The sequence below is a fragment of the Neophocaena asiaeorientalis genome, unplaced genomic scaffold (assembly GCF_003031525.2).
Source record: "Neophocaena asiaeorientalis asiaeorientalis breed wild unplaced genomic scaffold, Neophocaena_asiaeorientalis_V1.1 scaffold134, whole genome shotgun sequence".
Classification (NCBI taxonomy): Eukaryota; Metazoa; Chordata; class Mammalia; order Artiodactyla; family Phocoenidae; genus Neophocaena; species Neophocaena asiaeorientalis.
Genome location: NW_020185339.1, coordinates 25080388 through 25092716, shown reverse-complemented (window position 1 = coordinate 25092716; position 12329 = coordinate 25080388). Strand labels below are relative to the sequence as shown.

General features: G+C 51.6%; 1 protein-coding gene and 1 long non-coding RNA gene across 3 annotated transcripts in view; one reads left to right on the top strand and one right to left on the bottom strand.

Annotated features, from left to right (window-relative positions):
• NFE2 (nuclear factor, erythroid 2) overlaps window positions 1-5365 on the bottom strand; it is a 7391-nt gene extending 2026 nt beyond the window's left edge. The window contains exons 1-3 of one of the 2 annotated variants that reach the window (XM_024736864.1): window positions 5069-5355; window positions 733-839; window positions 354-522 (exon numbers count right to left, since the gene is read on the bottom strand). In XM_024736864.1, the coding sequence (XP_024592632.1) occupies window positions 354-467 (114 nt within the window). In that variant the 5' untranslated portion in view covers window positions 468-522; window positions 733-839; window positions 5069-5355. Of the gene's footprint in view, window positions 1-353; window positions 523-732; window positions 840-5068 lie in introns of both variants that reach the window. The other variant, XM_024736863.1, reaches the window with a different exon arrangement.
• Window positions 5366-5489: 124 nt separating this feature from the next.
• LOC112393985 (uncharacterized) lies at window positions 5490-6077 on the top strand. The gene is made up of 3 exons (XR_003002074.1): window positions 5490-5694; window positions 5831-5869; window positions 5978-6077. It is a non-coding gene; the product is annotated as an uncharacterized LOC112393985 (long non-coding RNA).
• Window positions 6078-12329: the final 6252 nt, after the last annotated feature.

The following is a 12329-nucleotide window of genomic DNA, read 5'->3' as shown; positions in this document are numbered from 1 at the left end:
ATGGGCAGGATTGGAGGAGGTCAGAACAGAAGAAGGTGAGGAAGGGAAGGCGGGACAGGAGGTGGGGCAGAGAGACGTAAGCAGAGTGACTGCCAAGAGAGCTTACACCCCCAATCAGATCCTTCCTTCCCCACCACTCCTATCTCCTGCTCATCCACACTCCCTCCCCTTCAATGCTCTGGTCTTCCATCCAGATCGCCCTCTGACTCCAGCCCTTCCTTTCACAGTGCCTGGAACATTTCCATCTTGAGACCCTGGGCTCTGCTTGCTCCAGCCCCCGGCCTCAGTCCCAGCCAGACTCCCTGTTTCTCTGCTTTTCCCTCCCCCCACCCCTGCCCCCTAACCCCACTCACCTGCAGCTCAGTGATGGACATGATCTCTTGCCAAGTCAATTCCATCTCACCCAGCTCCAGAGTGGGCAACTGTGTCACCCTGTTCCTGCTCTGCTGGGGAGGACACGGGGGCATCCTACTGGGCCAGGGCCTGGTCCAAGGTCCCGAAAGCCCAAATGGTCCCAGCAATCTGTGTCAAAGGAGAAACAGGAGTTAGGGCCCCTCTTGCCACAGGTCAGCAATTTTGTCCTCCTCCATGGAGAGGCTCCCTCCAGCTTCACCTGAGGGAAGGAGATGCCTCATTCCCCGCCCTACCCACCCCCATTCATCGGGCAAACTCATCATCGGACAAACTCCTTAAGCTAGAAGGCCTTTTTCTGCTGTGTTGTCTCTATCTCACCTGCTATGGCTGTAGGCAGTTCGTTTGGGAGCACAGTAGGTTTTTATCTTCTTTTCAGACAAGATGCCTTCACTTTCCCCTACTTCTTACTCCTCAAAACTGTATCACTGGCCAGGACAAAAGTCACATCATCCAGTGTTTTTTATTTTTCCTGTTTCCTGCAGCAACATCAGGGATCACTCCTGCTCTCCTCCTCTGCCCTCACTTTTAGGATCTCAGGCTTTTCTTTCCAAGATGAGAGCGAGTGCTTGGGGATCCCCAAGGAGTGTGTTGTGGGAAGAGCCAAGCAGACAGCCCCTCCCCTTCTCTAAGATATGGCCCAGGCCTGGTGACTGATAGCAGCCCTGCCCTCTCCTCCTATCCTGGCCCGGGGCTCCCCTGCCTGGGCCAGATAAGAGGTTTATCAGCCAGCAGGCAGCAGAGGAGGAATGGTCTCCGGAGACACTCGACCTCTGCCCTGTGTCCCACAGGGTCATCTTGGCTATACCCCACTCCACACAACCAGCGGTCTTTTCTCTCCTGAGGTCATATAATAACCACGGCAAAGACTTATTTGGCATTTGTTGAGAACCGAGCTGGTGGTTTATAAGCACTCGTTTATGAGATTGCTTTCCACAAAGATCCTGTAAGTTCCATTCAGAAGTTGAGACTCGGGCTGATAAGTAGCAGAGTCAGGTCTGGTACCTAGAGTCGCGGACTCCACTAGCCTATCCCACCTTCCAGGCGCCTTCCCAATCCTGCTCCCATGTCTCCTCCATATGCCGAGACTCTATTGGCGGTCGATATCAATCAACTCTTTCTGTGGAATCTCAGACTCTTTTTTTTTTTTTTTTAATTTATTTTTGGCTGCACTGGGTCTTCGTTGCTGCGCACGGGCTTTCTTTAGTTGCCGCGAGCGGGGCCTACTCTTCGTTGGCACTGCACGGGCTTCTCACTGCAGTGGCTTCTCTTGTTGCGGAGCACGGGCTCTAGGCGCACGGGCTTAGGTGCTCCGCAGCATGTGGGATCTTCCCCTATCAGGGCTACGAACCCACGTCCCCCGCATTGGCAGGTGGATTCTTAGCCACTGCGCCACCAGGGAAGTCCTGAATCTCAGTCTCTTTTCTCTTCTAAGGAATATTTCTTTAGAGGCTTGAACACACACTTCCCTCCAGCCCCCTTTCTTTGGATCTGGGCTCTAGCTGCAGCTCTGCCACAGGGCAACAGCATGATGTTGGGCAAGCCATCACATTTCTCTGAGCCTCTGTTTCCTCATTTGTAAAACCAGGGAGTGAGACAAGTTGAACTTGGAGGTCCCTCTCTGCTTGGATAGCTCAACATTCTCGGTAACCCCTCACCCCACCTTCATCTTCTCCTCTCTGTCAACCTCTCTCCTCATCCCACCTCCCTATTCCCTGACACCCATCTCACCCTCATCTGTTCTCCCTGCCTTCGGCAAGAGACTTCAAGTAGATGTGACAGGGACCTCCTGATCTCTTAGGGCCAGACACCACACCCTACCTTTGCCATGTAAGTGAGGGCAGGCAGGCTGGGTGGGTGAGGGAGACTTATAGAAGGACAGAGCATAGGACTGGATGACCTTAGATCACCACAAGGTTGGCCTATCACAGCTATTTAATATGGGATCCACTCTTTGACTCACCACAAAATTGGTGAGAACTTTAAATTGTCCTTTCGAAGGAGGATCTCCCCTAGCCCCTGCCCCCTAACCCTAACCCTAACCCTTGTTATATTGCCATCCCCAGAGCTGGGAGTTGGTATAGGCACAGGCCCTTGGCAAGTGGGCAGAGGGTGGGGTGTTTATGTCTGTCCAGGATGCCATTTCAACACCGGAACCCCACCTTCCCCCACCCAGGTTCTGGCGGAAATTGCCCAAAGGCGAAGTGAATGAAGAAGGGGTTTAGGGGGCAGGGACGATGACTCTTGCCTCACAGTCCTTCACACACACACACACACACACACACAATCCCATTTTGTCCCTCCTAGTTTCCCGGATCTGACTCTTAGGTGCAGTACAAAGATCCTGTCCTAGGAGGCAGGAGACCAGGTTCTCTAGCCTTCCAGATGCATGATCTGGGGCAAATCGCTTCTTATTCATACTCTCCTATTAAATGGGGACAGACTTGGAGAACCTCCTCGCAGTAGATTGCATCTGGCTCAGGCAGTCACAAACTTTACTGTGGCCTGCCTTCACCTGGGGTGCTTGTGAAAATACAGAATTCTGAAAGCCACCCTGGACCTATCGAATTGAATTCATAGACACAGGTACCCAGCAATCAGCATTTTAACGAGTGGCCTCGTGTTTTTGATGCCAGAGGCCCACCCTACTTTGAAAACTACTGAACTGGTCCAACAATGTGGACTTAAAAGAATGCAAGGGCAGAAGAGCACCTGGCAAGTAATCGCCAGACTTCTCCTAGCTTCACACCCTTGACCCAGGCGAGGCTGGGTTCTAGGCTGCCCTAGTCTCTGAGACTAGATATCAGCCCCTCCTCATAAAGACCAGGAATTGAATCTTCCCCTCACCCTGGGACAGGGAAATGAGAATCCAGAAGGGCTGCTGGGGGAGGTGGGAGGTTAGGAAAGAGGCAGTTAAGGAGAGCCTCAGGACCAAATCCAACCAGCTCTCTGGTGCAGTGGCAAGTTTGCACCAGGCCAAAAAGGCGTAGTCTGTTTTTCCCTAGACACTCAGAGATGGGTGGTGGTCTATACAACAGGCAAGGTCAGGAAGTCTACCTTCAACAGGTCTTAGGAGTCTCCCTTCCTGAAGACGGGCCAGGGGGCTGGCAGCCAGAGGTATGAGGGTATTGTCAGAATTGGATCAAATAGAACATCACAGAGGGTACAGAAGCTGGAGAGATACTGGGAAAGTGGAACATGCCTCCCTGTGTCCCTTTTCTTTTACAACAGACGGTTCCCACTTTCCAGTTTAGCCCACACTTTGAGGTCACACAGACATCTTGCTCCCCAACATTGCACATCAGGTAGGACGGACACCATCTCCAGAGACTATAACCCACGCTCTTTACTCTCATCCTGATGGGATTATCCGGAAAGATCTTATCACAATCCCTGAGTACACACAGAATGACGTGGAGCTTTATGTTTCAGGATACAGAATGAGGGCCATTTGGGGAGGGATGCTGGGGAAAGGAAGATATTTGGCCCCATCTGCTGCCCAGGGCTCTGTAACACCTTGACAAGGGGGAGAGACAGAGAAAGGGCTCGCCTCTGGGACGCTGTTGTTGTTGTTTGTCTGGGACTGTGTACTGGGGCTTACTAGACAACCCCTCCTCTCCAGGTGTCAATAGAGGCAGGGAAAGGATGGGGAGGGATCAGTAAAACTTGGGGTGTGTTATGGCAGATAAGCAGCCTATTTAGAAAGATTAGGAAGAATCCCCAAGGAGGGAGAGGCACACAGAAGTGAGAGAAAGAAATAGCCTGGAGGGAAAAGGGGCTGGGGAGAGAGGTGGGGAGGGAGAGTGAACGGGGTAGGGGGGGGCAGTTTTGATCACAGTAAGGTTCAGTCTCCTGGGGGCATACATGACTCAAACAGGTGCATGGAACAAGGGAGAGACGGACAAGTTTCTGCCATCCTGTCACTTGGTCACTAGACCCCCCAACTCCAGTCCTTTGGGGGCCAGTGACTAGAGAATCTCAGCCCCAGCAGATGTGATACCTGACCTCTTCTCTTCCACTGTTTCCCAGCCCTCTACCTCCCAAGCCGCCAAGATTTCCAGTCAGGAGAAACTATGCTGGGGTGGGATGCCTTCCTCTCCCTTCCAGTTCCAGCTACTGCCCTAGGCCCAGAGAAGAGAGCGGGCAAAGGGAGGTGAGAACTCAGCACCCTCTACCCCTAGCAGCCCATCCTGCTGCAACGACACCTCCCAGCAATCCAGGCATCCACTGTCTCGGATTCCTTAGCATTCCCCAAACCTCCCAGATGGCTGGACAGGGCAGTGGGATAGGACGGAGTAGGGGAAAGGATGGTACCATATACCTGAGAGTCTATTGGCTGCCCCAGGGCAGCCAGCCTGCTGAAGGGTTACTCAGTGTCACTCCCCAGCCCCTCAGGCATGCCTCAGGGGACCACTGTCTGGTCCCCATCCATAGCCTTTCACCCCCAGAATCCCAGAGGACTCAAAAAGCCATCTAGGTCTTCTCCCAGAGAAATTCCCAAAGATGTCAAATTCCTAAACCAGGGGCAGCCTGGAAAGGTCTGAGATCTCCGAGGAATGCACGGCAAGTTGCTTATTTTCTCCCGCTGCCTCCTTCACCTCCCCAGCTTGCCCCTGGGTCCCCCTGGAATCCTCCTCCCACCCTGCCCCTCAGGCACCTGTGGCAGGGTCCAAGCAGGGTGAGGAGAGAGATGTGGCTCCGGGTGCTGTCTCTGGGGAGGCTGGGCCTGGGCTGACACCTTCTGGGTGAGGATCCCTGCTACCTCTGAGAACCGGGGAGGGCCGTGCCCTGCCCCCAGGCCATCGCTGAGCGCCCAGTGTGTAGGCTCAGGCCCGAGTGAGGGGACCTCAGGGGCCGGCACACCAGCCTCCTCTCTGAAGCCCTCAGCCTGAGTTCTCCGTCCTTCCTCCAACCCTCCCCTTTCCCCGTGGCCCTCCTCTCCTCCTGCCCCTTCTGGCCAAGAGAGGAAACTTGAGCCCGGTGTGGTTTCTGCCCGCACCCCACCCCCACCTTGCTCCCAGCCAGCGGGGGCACACATGGCTCCAAGCCTCTCCCAGCCCTCCTTTTGAGCCCAGGAGTCCAGCCAGCTCTGCGTTTCTCCCATGCATCTGATGGATTCCAACCTGATGATCCGTGGCAGAGTGACCTCTAGACTTTATACAAGTTGTAACCTCCTTCTCTTTGCCCCCTTGACTCTCTGAGGGGCAGGGAAACTGAGTCCTGGCAAGGTGGAGGGCAGCTGAAGAAAAGGACCAGATGTCTAGCATCCCAGCTGTTAGGCAGGTGGGCATTCAGGGCACTGCTTTAATTTCAGGAAAGCCTGGGCTCTGGGCAAGGGGTAGGGGAGCTTTTGGGGGGAGGAGGGGCCGGCTGCTTTGATGTGTCCTTTCACCTGTAGCCTTCTCCCCTCCCCCTGCAGCCTCAGATGTCCTAGGACAAAGGCCTCTTTCTTGGACAGGTTTGTTGTCAGTGTGTGAGGGGAGTTGGGGGTGGGGGAGGCTACCGGCAGGGACATTATTCACCTCCCTTAAAGGGGACCCTAGATGCCCTCTGTCCTTTCTTCCAGGCAAGGCACCCCAGCCACATGGCAGCCACATACACTGGACAGACCAGGACACGTGTGTAGGATATCAGGTCCATCCCCCAGCACCCAGGGCAGCTCTGGGGCAGGCCAGTAAGTACACCCCAGAAGTCACTCATTCATCCATTTGCCTCAAACTCACAACCCAAGTCCCAGGCCAAACGGATCTCTCTGCAGAGACTAGGAGAAAAGCCTTGCTTCCTCCTAGCTTTTAGTGGTTTTCAGCTCTAAGGAAAGTCCTTCCTATGTCTAGCTTCACTCCTTATAGCTGCAGCTTACACTTTTTTCCTATTTTTTCTTCTTATGATGTTCAAGTTAAATTGGAAACAGTTAAAGACAGGGGAGGCAGGCAGGTGCCACCCTAAGGCAGAGCTGGCATTCAGCCAGCATTCTCTTATAGGGTTGCGTTCACTATTAAAATAATGAAAATATTCTGTCCCTGTTGGTGAAGAATAGCTTCTGGGAGTCTTCCAAGTGTCCCCACCATTCCACCACTATGTCAGCCACCCCGATTCTCTCTCAGGACCACCCCCACAACCCAATAACCCAACCAAGCAACTCAAGAGGCAATGTGATACCCACCTCTTTGCAGCCTCCTTGCAGCCTGTGTGTGGGGGTTTGATCAACACCCATGCCAAACCCATGGTTCAGTGTTTTGAATTCCATCCCCATCCCAGGAGATCATAATTCTACAGGCATGATCTGTGTAGGGCAGGAGGTGACCCCTGGCTTCATTGCATGTTACAAGTGGGTTCAGAATCTCTTGATGACCTGGGTGTGAATCTGGGTCACATACATGAGCATTCAGATAGCTTTCTCATTTATATACTTATTTGGGCCCCTCAGAGGGGATGAGGGGTGGAGATAGTCACACTTGTGACTGATTCAGTAATGATATCGGGTTACAGCTAGTCGACAAACATTTACTGAATGAAAGCTACCAGTTCAGGACGTTATTTGTGGCATTGCAGATACAACTATGGATAACACAAGTTGTTCAATGAATGAATGGATATTTACTGAGTGTCTACTCGTTCATTCATTCATTCAACAAATATTCATTGTGTATCTACCATGTTTCCTACTCCAGGAACACAAAGATGAATAAGACATAGTCTGCGTCCTCATTAACAGTCTAGGCAGGGAATTCCAGTAATAAAGGTCTATATAAAGTGCTATGGAGCGGAACTGCTGCTGGTGAAATTCACAGCCGGCTTCACAGAGAAGATGACAATTGAGTTGGGCTGTGGAGAATGACTCAGGGTTCACCAGGAAAAGAAGGGGAGAAGGGTATTCCAAACAAAGGTGTGAAGACATAGAAGCATCAAACACAGAGGAGTATTTTGGGTTTCCTAGGATGGGGTGTGGGGTAGCAAGTAGTAAAAGGTAAGCCTGGGAACTTTGACTGGGGCTAGATAGTAAAGTCCTGAAAGTTAAACTAGGGAGGTTGTATTTCATCCCGTGCACGGGTCATAGATGTGTTTGAAGCAGTTTTCTTGTTTGCGGGGACAGGCATGGTCGTGCAGGCTGAGCTAAGTGAACAGACAGCCCTCATTTAGGCGACGGGCCAGAGTGTCTCTCCCACCTCACTCCACTCCCCTCCCATAGGAAGAGGCTGTTACTGCGGTTCCCGGGCTCTGTCCTGCCTCCAGAACGCTCTTTATAGCCCTCGGGGGTGCGGATGATTCCTTTAGCTCCCTCCTCTCAGATCCCTGAGGTCCAGAGTCAACCTCCTTCTATCTTAAATCTCTTTCGCTTGATGTAAGATGAGCAGGGGATTAGGAGCCTGAATGGGTTGGATAGTGTCTGCGGCTGGGCGAGCCAGGATACCTAAGATTTTCCTATCCCTAAGATGGGATACCTAAGATTCTCCTGCTTCAGCAAAGGTGGCAGAGACAGAACATGGAGAAAAACATGACCACGTATCTTCACTGTTATACCATTCTCCATCTGTGCTGCTCAGGCACCCCCAAAAGGCTGACTTGTCATCACCCCCCGTCAATCCACCCCACCCTCACCCCAGCGCGTGTGCACACATCACCACCACCACCATCAGGGCAAGCCACAAGCAGTGTTGCCAAACACCCCGCTGGGTTATGCAACCAGCTTCCCGAGTAGGGCGGGGTGGCTAGAGGTGGAACCTGGGGAGGGCCACAGGTCCCGGAGGGAGCTGGCTGCCTAGCCTGCTTGCCTGCTGGGCTGACCGCAGTGGCCCCAGGGGGCGGGGGCAGGGCTGCCCTTTTATCAGTGCCCTGCAGGGTTGCACCCGCCACCCCCTGGCTTCCTCTCTCAACAGACGGAAAGGGAGGCAGCCACAGGGTGCAAGGGAGGGCTGGGCGTTATCCTAGGCTGCAGAGCCCGGCGGTTACCCCGGATGGCTGGGGGAGGTGTTGGAGGGGGTCTGGGACCAGGGAATAGTGAGGCCCCTCTTACTAAAGTAAGAAAAGGGAGATAAAAACTGAGGCCCAGATGGTGGAGACAGATCTCCTAAGCCATCCACTGGTTTTTCCTTGTGTTCTGGTTTGGGTGAGGATAGAATAAAAAAGTCTTTGAAGAGGTTCCTTTCCACAGATAAGAATTCTTAGAGGATTGACTCAGGAGTTGAGGACACTGAGCCCTACTCTCAGGCCAAAAGGGTCCAGAGAGTTGGGTAAGATTGAGGTTCCCAGACCTGGGCGACTATGAGTTATGCCCTGCTAGCAGAGCCCCGCACTGAATCCGAAACAGATGAAGGCTGATAAATGAGTCCAGAATAGTCCAGAAGAAAAAACCCCTGGAGCTTAATTCTAAATCTAGAGAGAGGAGCAGGTTGCATGGTGCAGAGGAGAATGAGGGAGGGTCAGATCTTGAACCTTAAAACCTGGACTTGAGTCCCTGCATTCATGGTCATGGGTTACGTGGCTTTGGGCAGCTCAACCTTTCTGAGCCTTGCTTCCTCACCGGGGAAATGGAGATAATGGAGTTTTGGGGAAGATAAAGGGAGTTTTGGGGAAGCTAAAAAGAGATCAATAAGAAAGTGAGTCTGTTATTATTAGGAGATAGAAGCTTAGAAACCTGGAGCCCAGAGTGCCTCAGGGGCTTGGGAATTGAGAACAGTCTATCTGGAAGCCAGACTCTGGTGGAGAGATACCTGGGCCAGAGCTGAAGCCGGTAGGCAGCCTGGTTCTGGGAGAGAACCAGGACCAGGATGCGGCAGTGTTTGGGGGGGAGGGGTGGTACACTTCCAGGAACTAGCTCTGGGACCATGGCTCTCCCACCCCAGCACTACTGGGCGGGGCCAGTTGTAGCCACACCATGGGCATGGTGCCAGCCTTACAGGCTTCAGTCACCTTCCAGGAACCCCAAAACCCCCACCCCCACCCCACCCTGTTGCAATCCTCTGCAGTGGGCGGAGCTGCCTAGGAAGTCCCACCCTCTGCTCCTTAGAGGATGGAAGGCTTGATGCCTGACTGTTTCCTGCTTTAAACAGGCAGCCTGCTCATTCCAGCCTCCTGTCTTTGCTCTTCCTGCCCCCTTGCACCAGAATGCTCTCCTTGGCCCTTTTTACCAAGCAGGGGGCAGTACAGAGTGGAAACGAGATCTGGGTTTGAGTCTCAGTTCACACTTAGCAGTGTGGACTTGGGCAAATTATATAGCTTCCTTGAGCCTCGGTTTCCCCTTGGTAACTGGGGAGAACAGAGCTTCTTGTTAGGGATCAGATGAGACAATGTACACATCGTGCTTATACACAAAGGACATTAATGTTGGATCCCTTCCTCTGATCTACTCTCCAAGACCCAGCTCAGTTCAAGTTCTGTCTCCACAACATTTTCTCTGGCTACCTCAACACTTACACATATTTCTCTTGTCTAACTCCTTTTGCAATTATTATATGTACCAGAGAATTAATAACCTCATTTAAATATTTTCTTTTCTGGGACTTCCCTGGTGGCACGGTGGTTAAGAATCCGCCTGCCAACGCAGGGGACATGGGTTTGAGCCCTGGTCCGGGAAGATCCCACATGCCCCAGAGCAACTAAGCCCGTGCACCACAACTACTGAGCCTGTGCTCTAGAGCCCATGAGCCACAACTACTGAGCCCACGTGCCACAACTACTGAAGCCCGCGTGCCTAGAGCCCGAGGTCCACAACAAGAGAAGACACCTCAATGAGAAGCCTGCACACCACAACGAAGAGTGGCCCCCACTCACCGCAACTAGAGAAAACCTGCACGCAGCAATGAAGACCCAATGCAGCCAAATAAATAAAATAAAAAATATGAATAAATTTATTAAAAAATTTGTTTCTGGGCTTCCCTGGTGGCGCAGTGGTTGAGAGTCCGCCTGCCAATGCAGGGGACACGGGTTCGTGCCCCGGTCCGGGAAGATCCCACATGCCGCGGAGCGGCTGGGCCCGTGAGCCATGGCCGCTGAGCCTGCGCGTCCGGAGCCTGTGCTCCGCAACGGGAGAGGCCACAACAGTGAGAGGCCCGCGTACCGCAAAAAAAAAAAAAAAAAAAAATTTGTTTCTTTTCCAATTGAACCATATGATTTTGTGTTTTGTTGCATCGTCTTGTAATAGTGATGACATAAACAGTATTATACACAACTTATCATGAGCATCATAGTTTAATGGTGAAGAGCACAAGTTTTAGAATCAGAAATGCCTGCATTCAAATCTTGGCTCTGACAGTCACTTTGAGATCTCAAGCAAATTCTTTAATCTCTCTGAGCCTAGTTTTACCCATCTGTAATTTAGGGATAGTAGCAATACTTACCTTACATGTTATTGTGAGAAGTTAACAACTGGGTATGTATGTTTAATTTAGTGATTCAGTGTCTGGGATATAGTAAGCACTATTAAATGGCACATATATGGTACATCTATTATTATCAAATAAATATATTAAATTAACTTATTGTTAACTAATGGGTAAATTTCTTGTGAGGGGTTGCATTTTATGTTTTGTCTTTTTTATATATACCTCAAGGTGTCTAGTTCTGAGTACAGTATACGTCACTCACCCAACAAATATTTATAGAGTATTTAACAGATTGCTAAATTTGGAGGATACCAAGATGACTAAAGAGGGAGCTTTGGGGGCTTCCCTGGTGGCACAGTGGTTGAGAGTCCGCCTGCCGATGCAGGGGACACGGGTTCGTGCCCCGGTCCGGGAAGATCCCACATGCCGCGGAGCAGCTGGGCCCGTGAGGTCCTTCCAATGCAAGGGACACGGGTTCGATCCCTGGTTGGGGAACTAAGATCCCACATGCCGGGGCGGGAGCAGCTAAGCCTGCGTGCCACAACTACAGAGCTTGCGCGCCTCAACGAGAGGGCCCACGCAGTTCAAAATACAGAGCCCGTGCACTCTGGAGCCCTCTCCACACCTAGGGAGAAACCCGAGTGGACCGCTTGCTGTAAGGAAAAGACCCCGCATGCCTCAACAAAGATCCCGTATGCCGCAACTAAGACCCTACGCAGCCAAATAATAATAATAGGGAAAATAAATAAGTAAAATAAATGTCACACCAACCAAAATGAATAAAGTGCTAAATTGGTTCAAATAAATAATATTAAAAAAAAAGAGTGAGCCTTGCCTTTGGGCAGACTCATGTATAAACATGTGATGTGATATGAGAATGAATAAGTTACATTCCGGGAAACAGAGAAAAAGGAGTGACTAACTTTCTCAATGAAGGCCTCAGGGAGGAGGTAACCTTTCAACTAGTCTTGAAAAAAGAAGAATCTGAATTTTCTAGGGAGAAAAATGGGGGACAGAATTCTGGGAAGAAGAAACAATATGTGTAAATACATAGCTGTGAGGGGAAAGTCTATAAAGGTTTGATCAGTTACAGAGTCTGGAAGTCCAGGGGTATAAAAGGAGTTTTGGGTGGAGGGGAAGTTTCCCACACTTTCCTGGGACAGTAGGGTAGGTCATGGTGACCAGGCTCAGGGCCCACTCCCTGCCAGGAGCCTAGTTGCCTATCAAAGTTCTCAGATAGTCCTTTCCTTCCAAGGACCCTGGGGCAGGTTGGTCTGGCCCTCCCTGGGAAGACTCAGGGCTTTCCTGAGGTGCTTCCAGTCTCTTGGAGTGACCATCTGGGCCAAACCAACAAGAAGGGAGCATCCTGGGATTGTCTTCACTGTGTGAGTCCGGGTCCCTTTGATTCCCCAAGTCTCATGTATGGTGATGGAGAGCCAGGATGAGGGTTGTCTAATTTGCTCAGTGTCTCTGGGCCACTGCTCAAATTCTCTGGTGTTGAAAGTTCTTCCCCTGAAGGCTATCTCCACACCAGGGCCTCCCAATCTCCCTGGTTCTCGTCTGTGCTCTTTCTGGTTGCAGCTGAAACCACGTTCC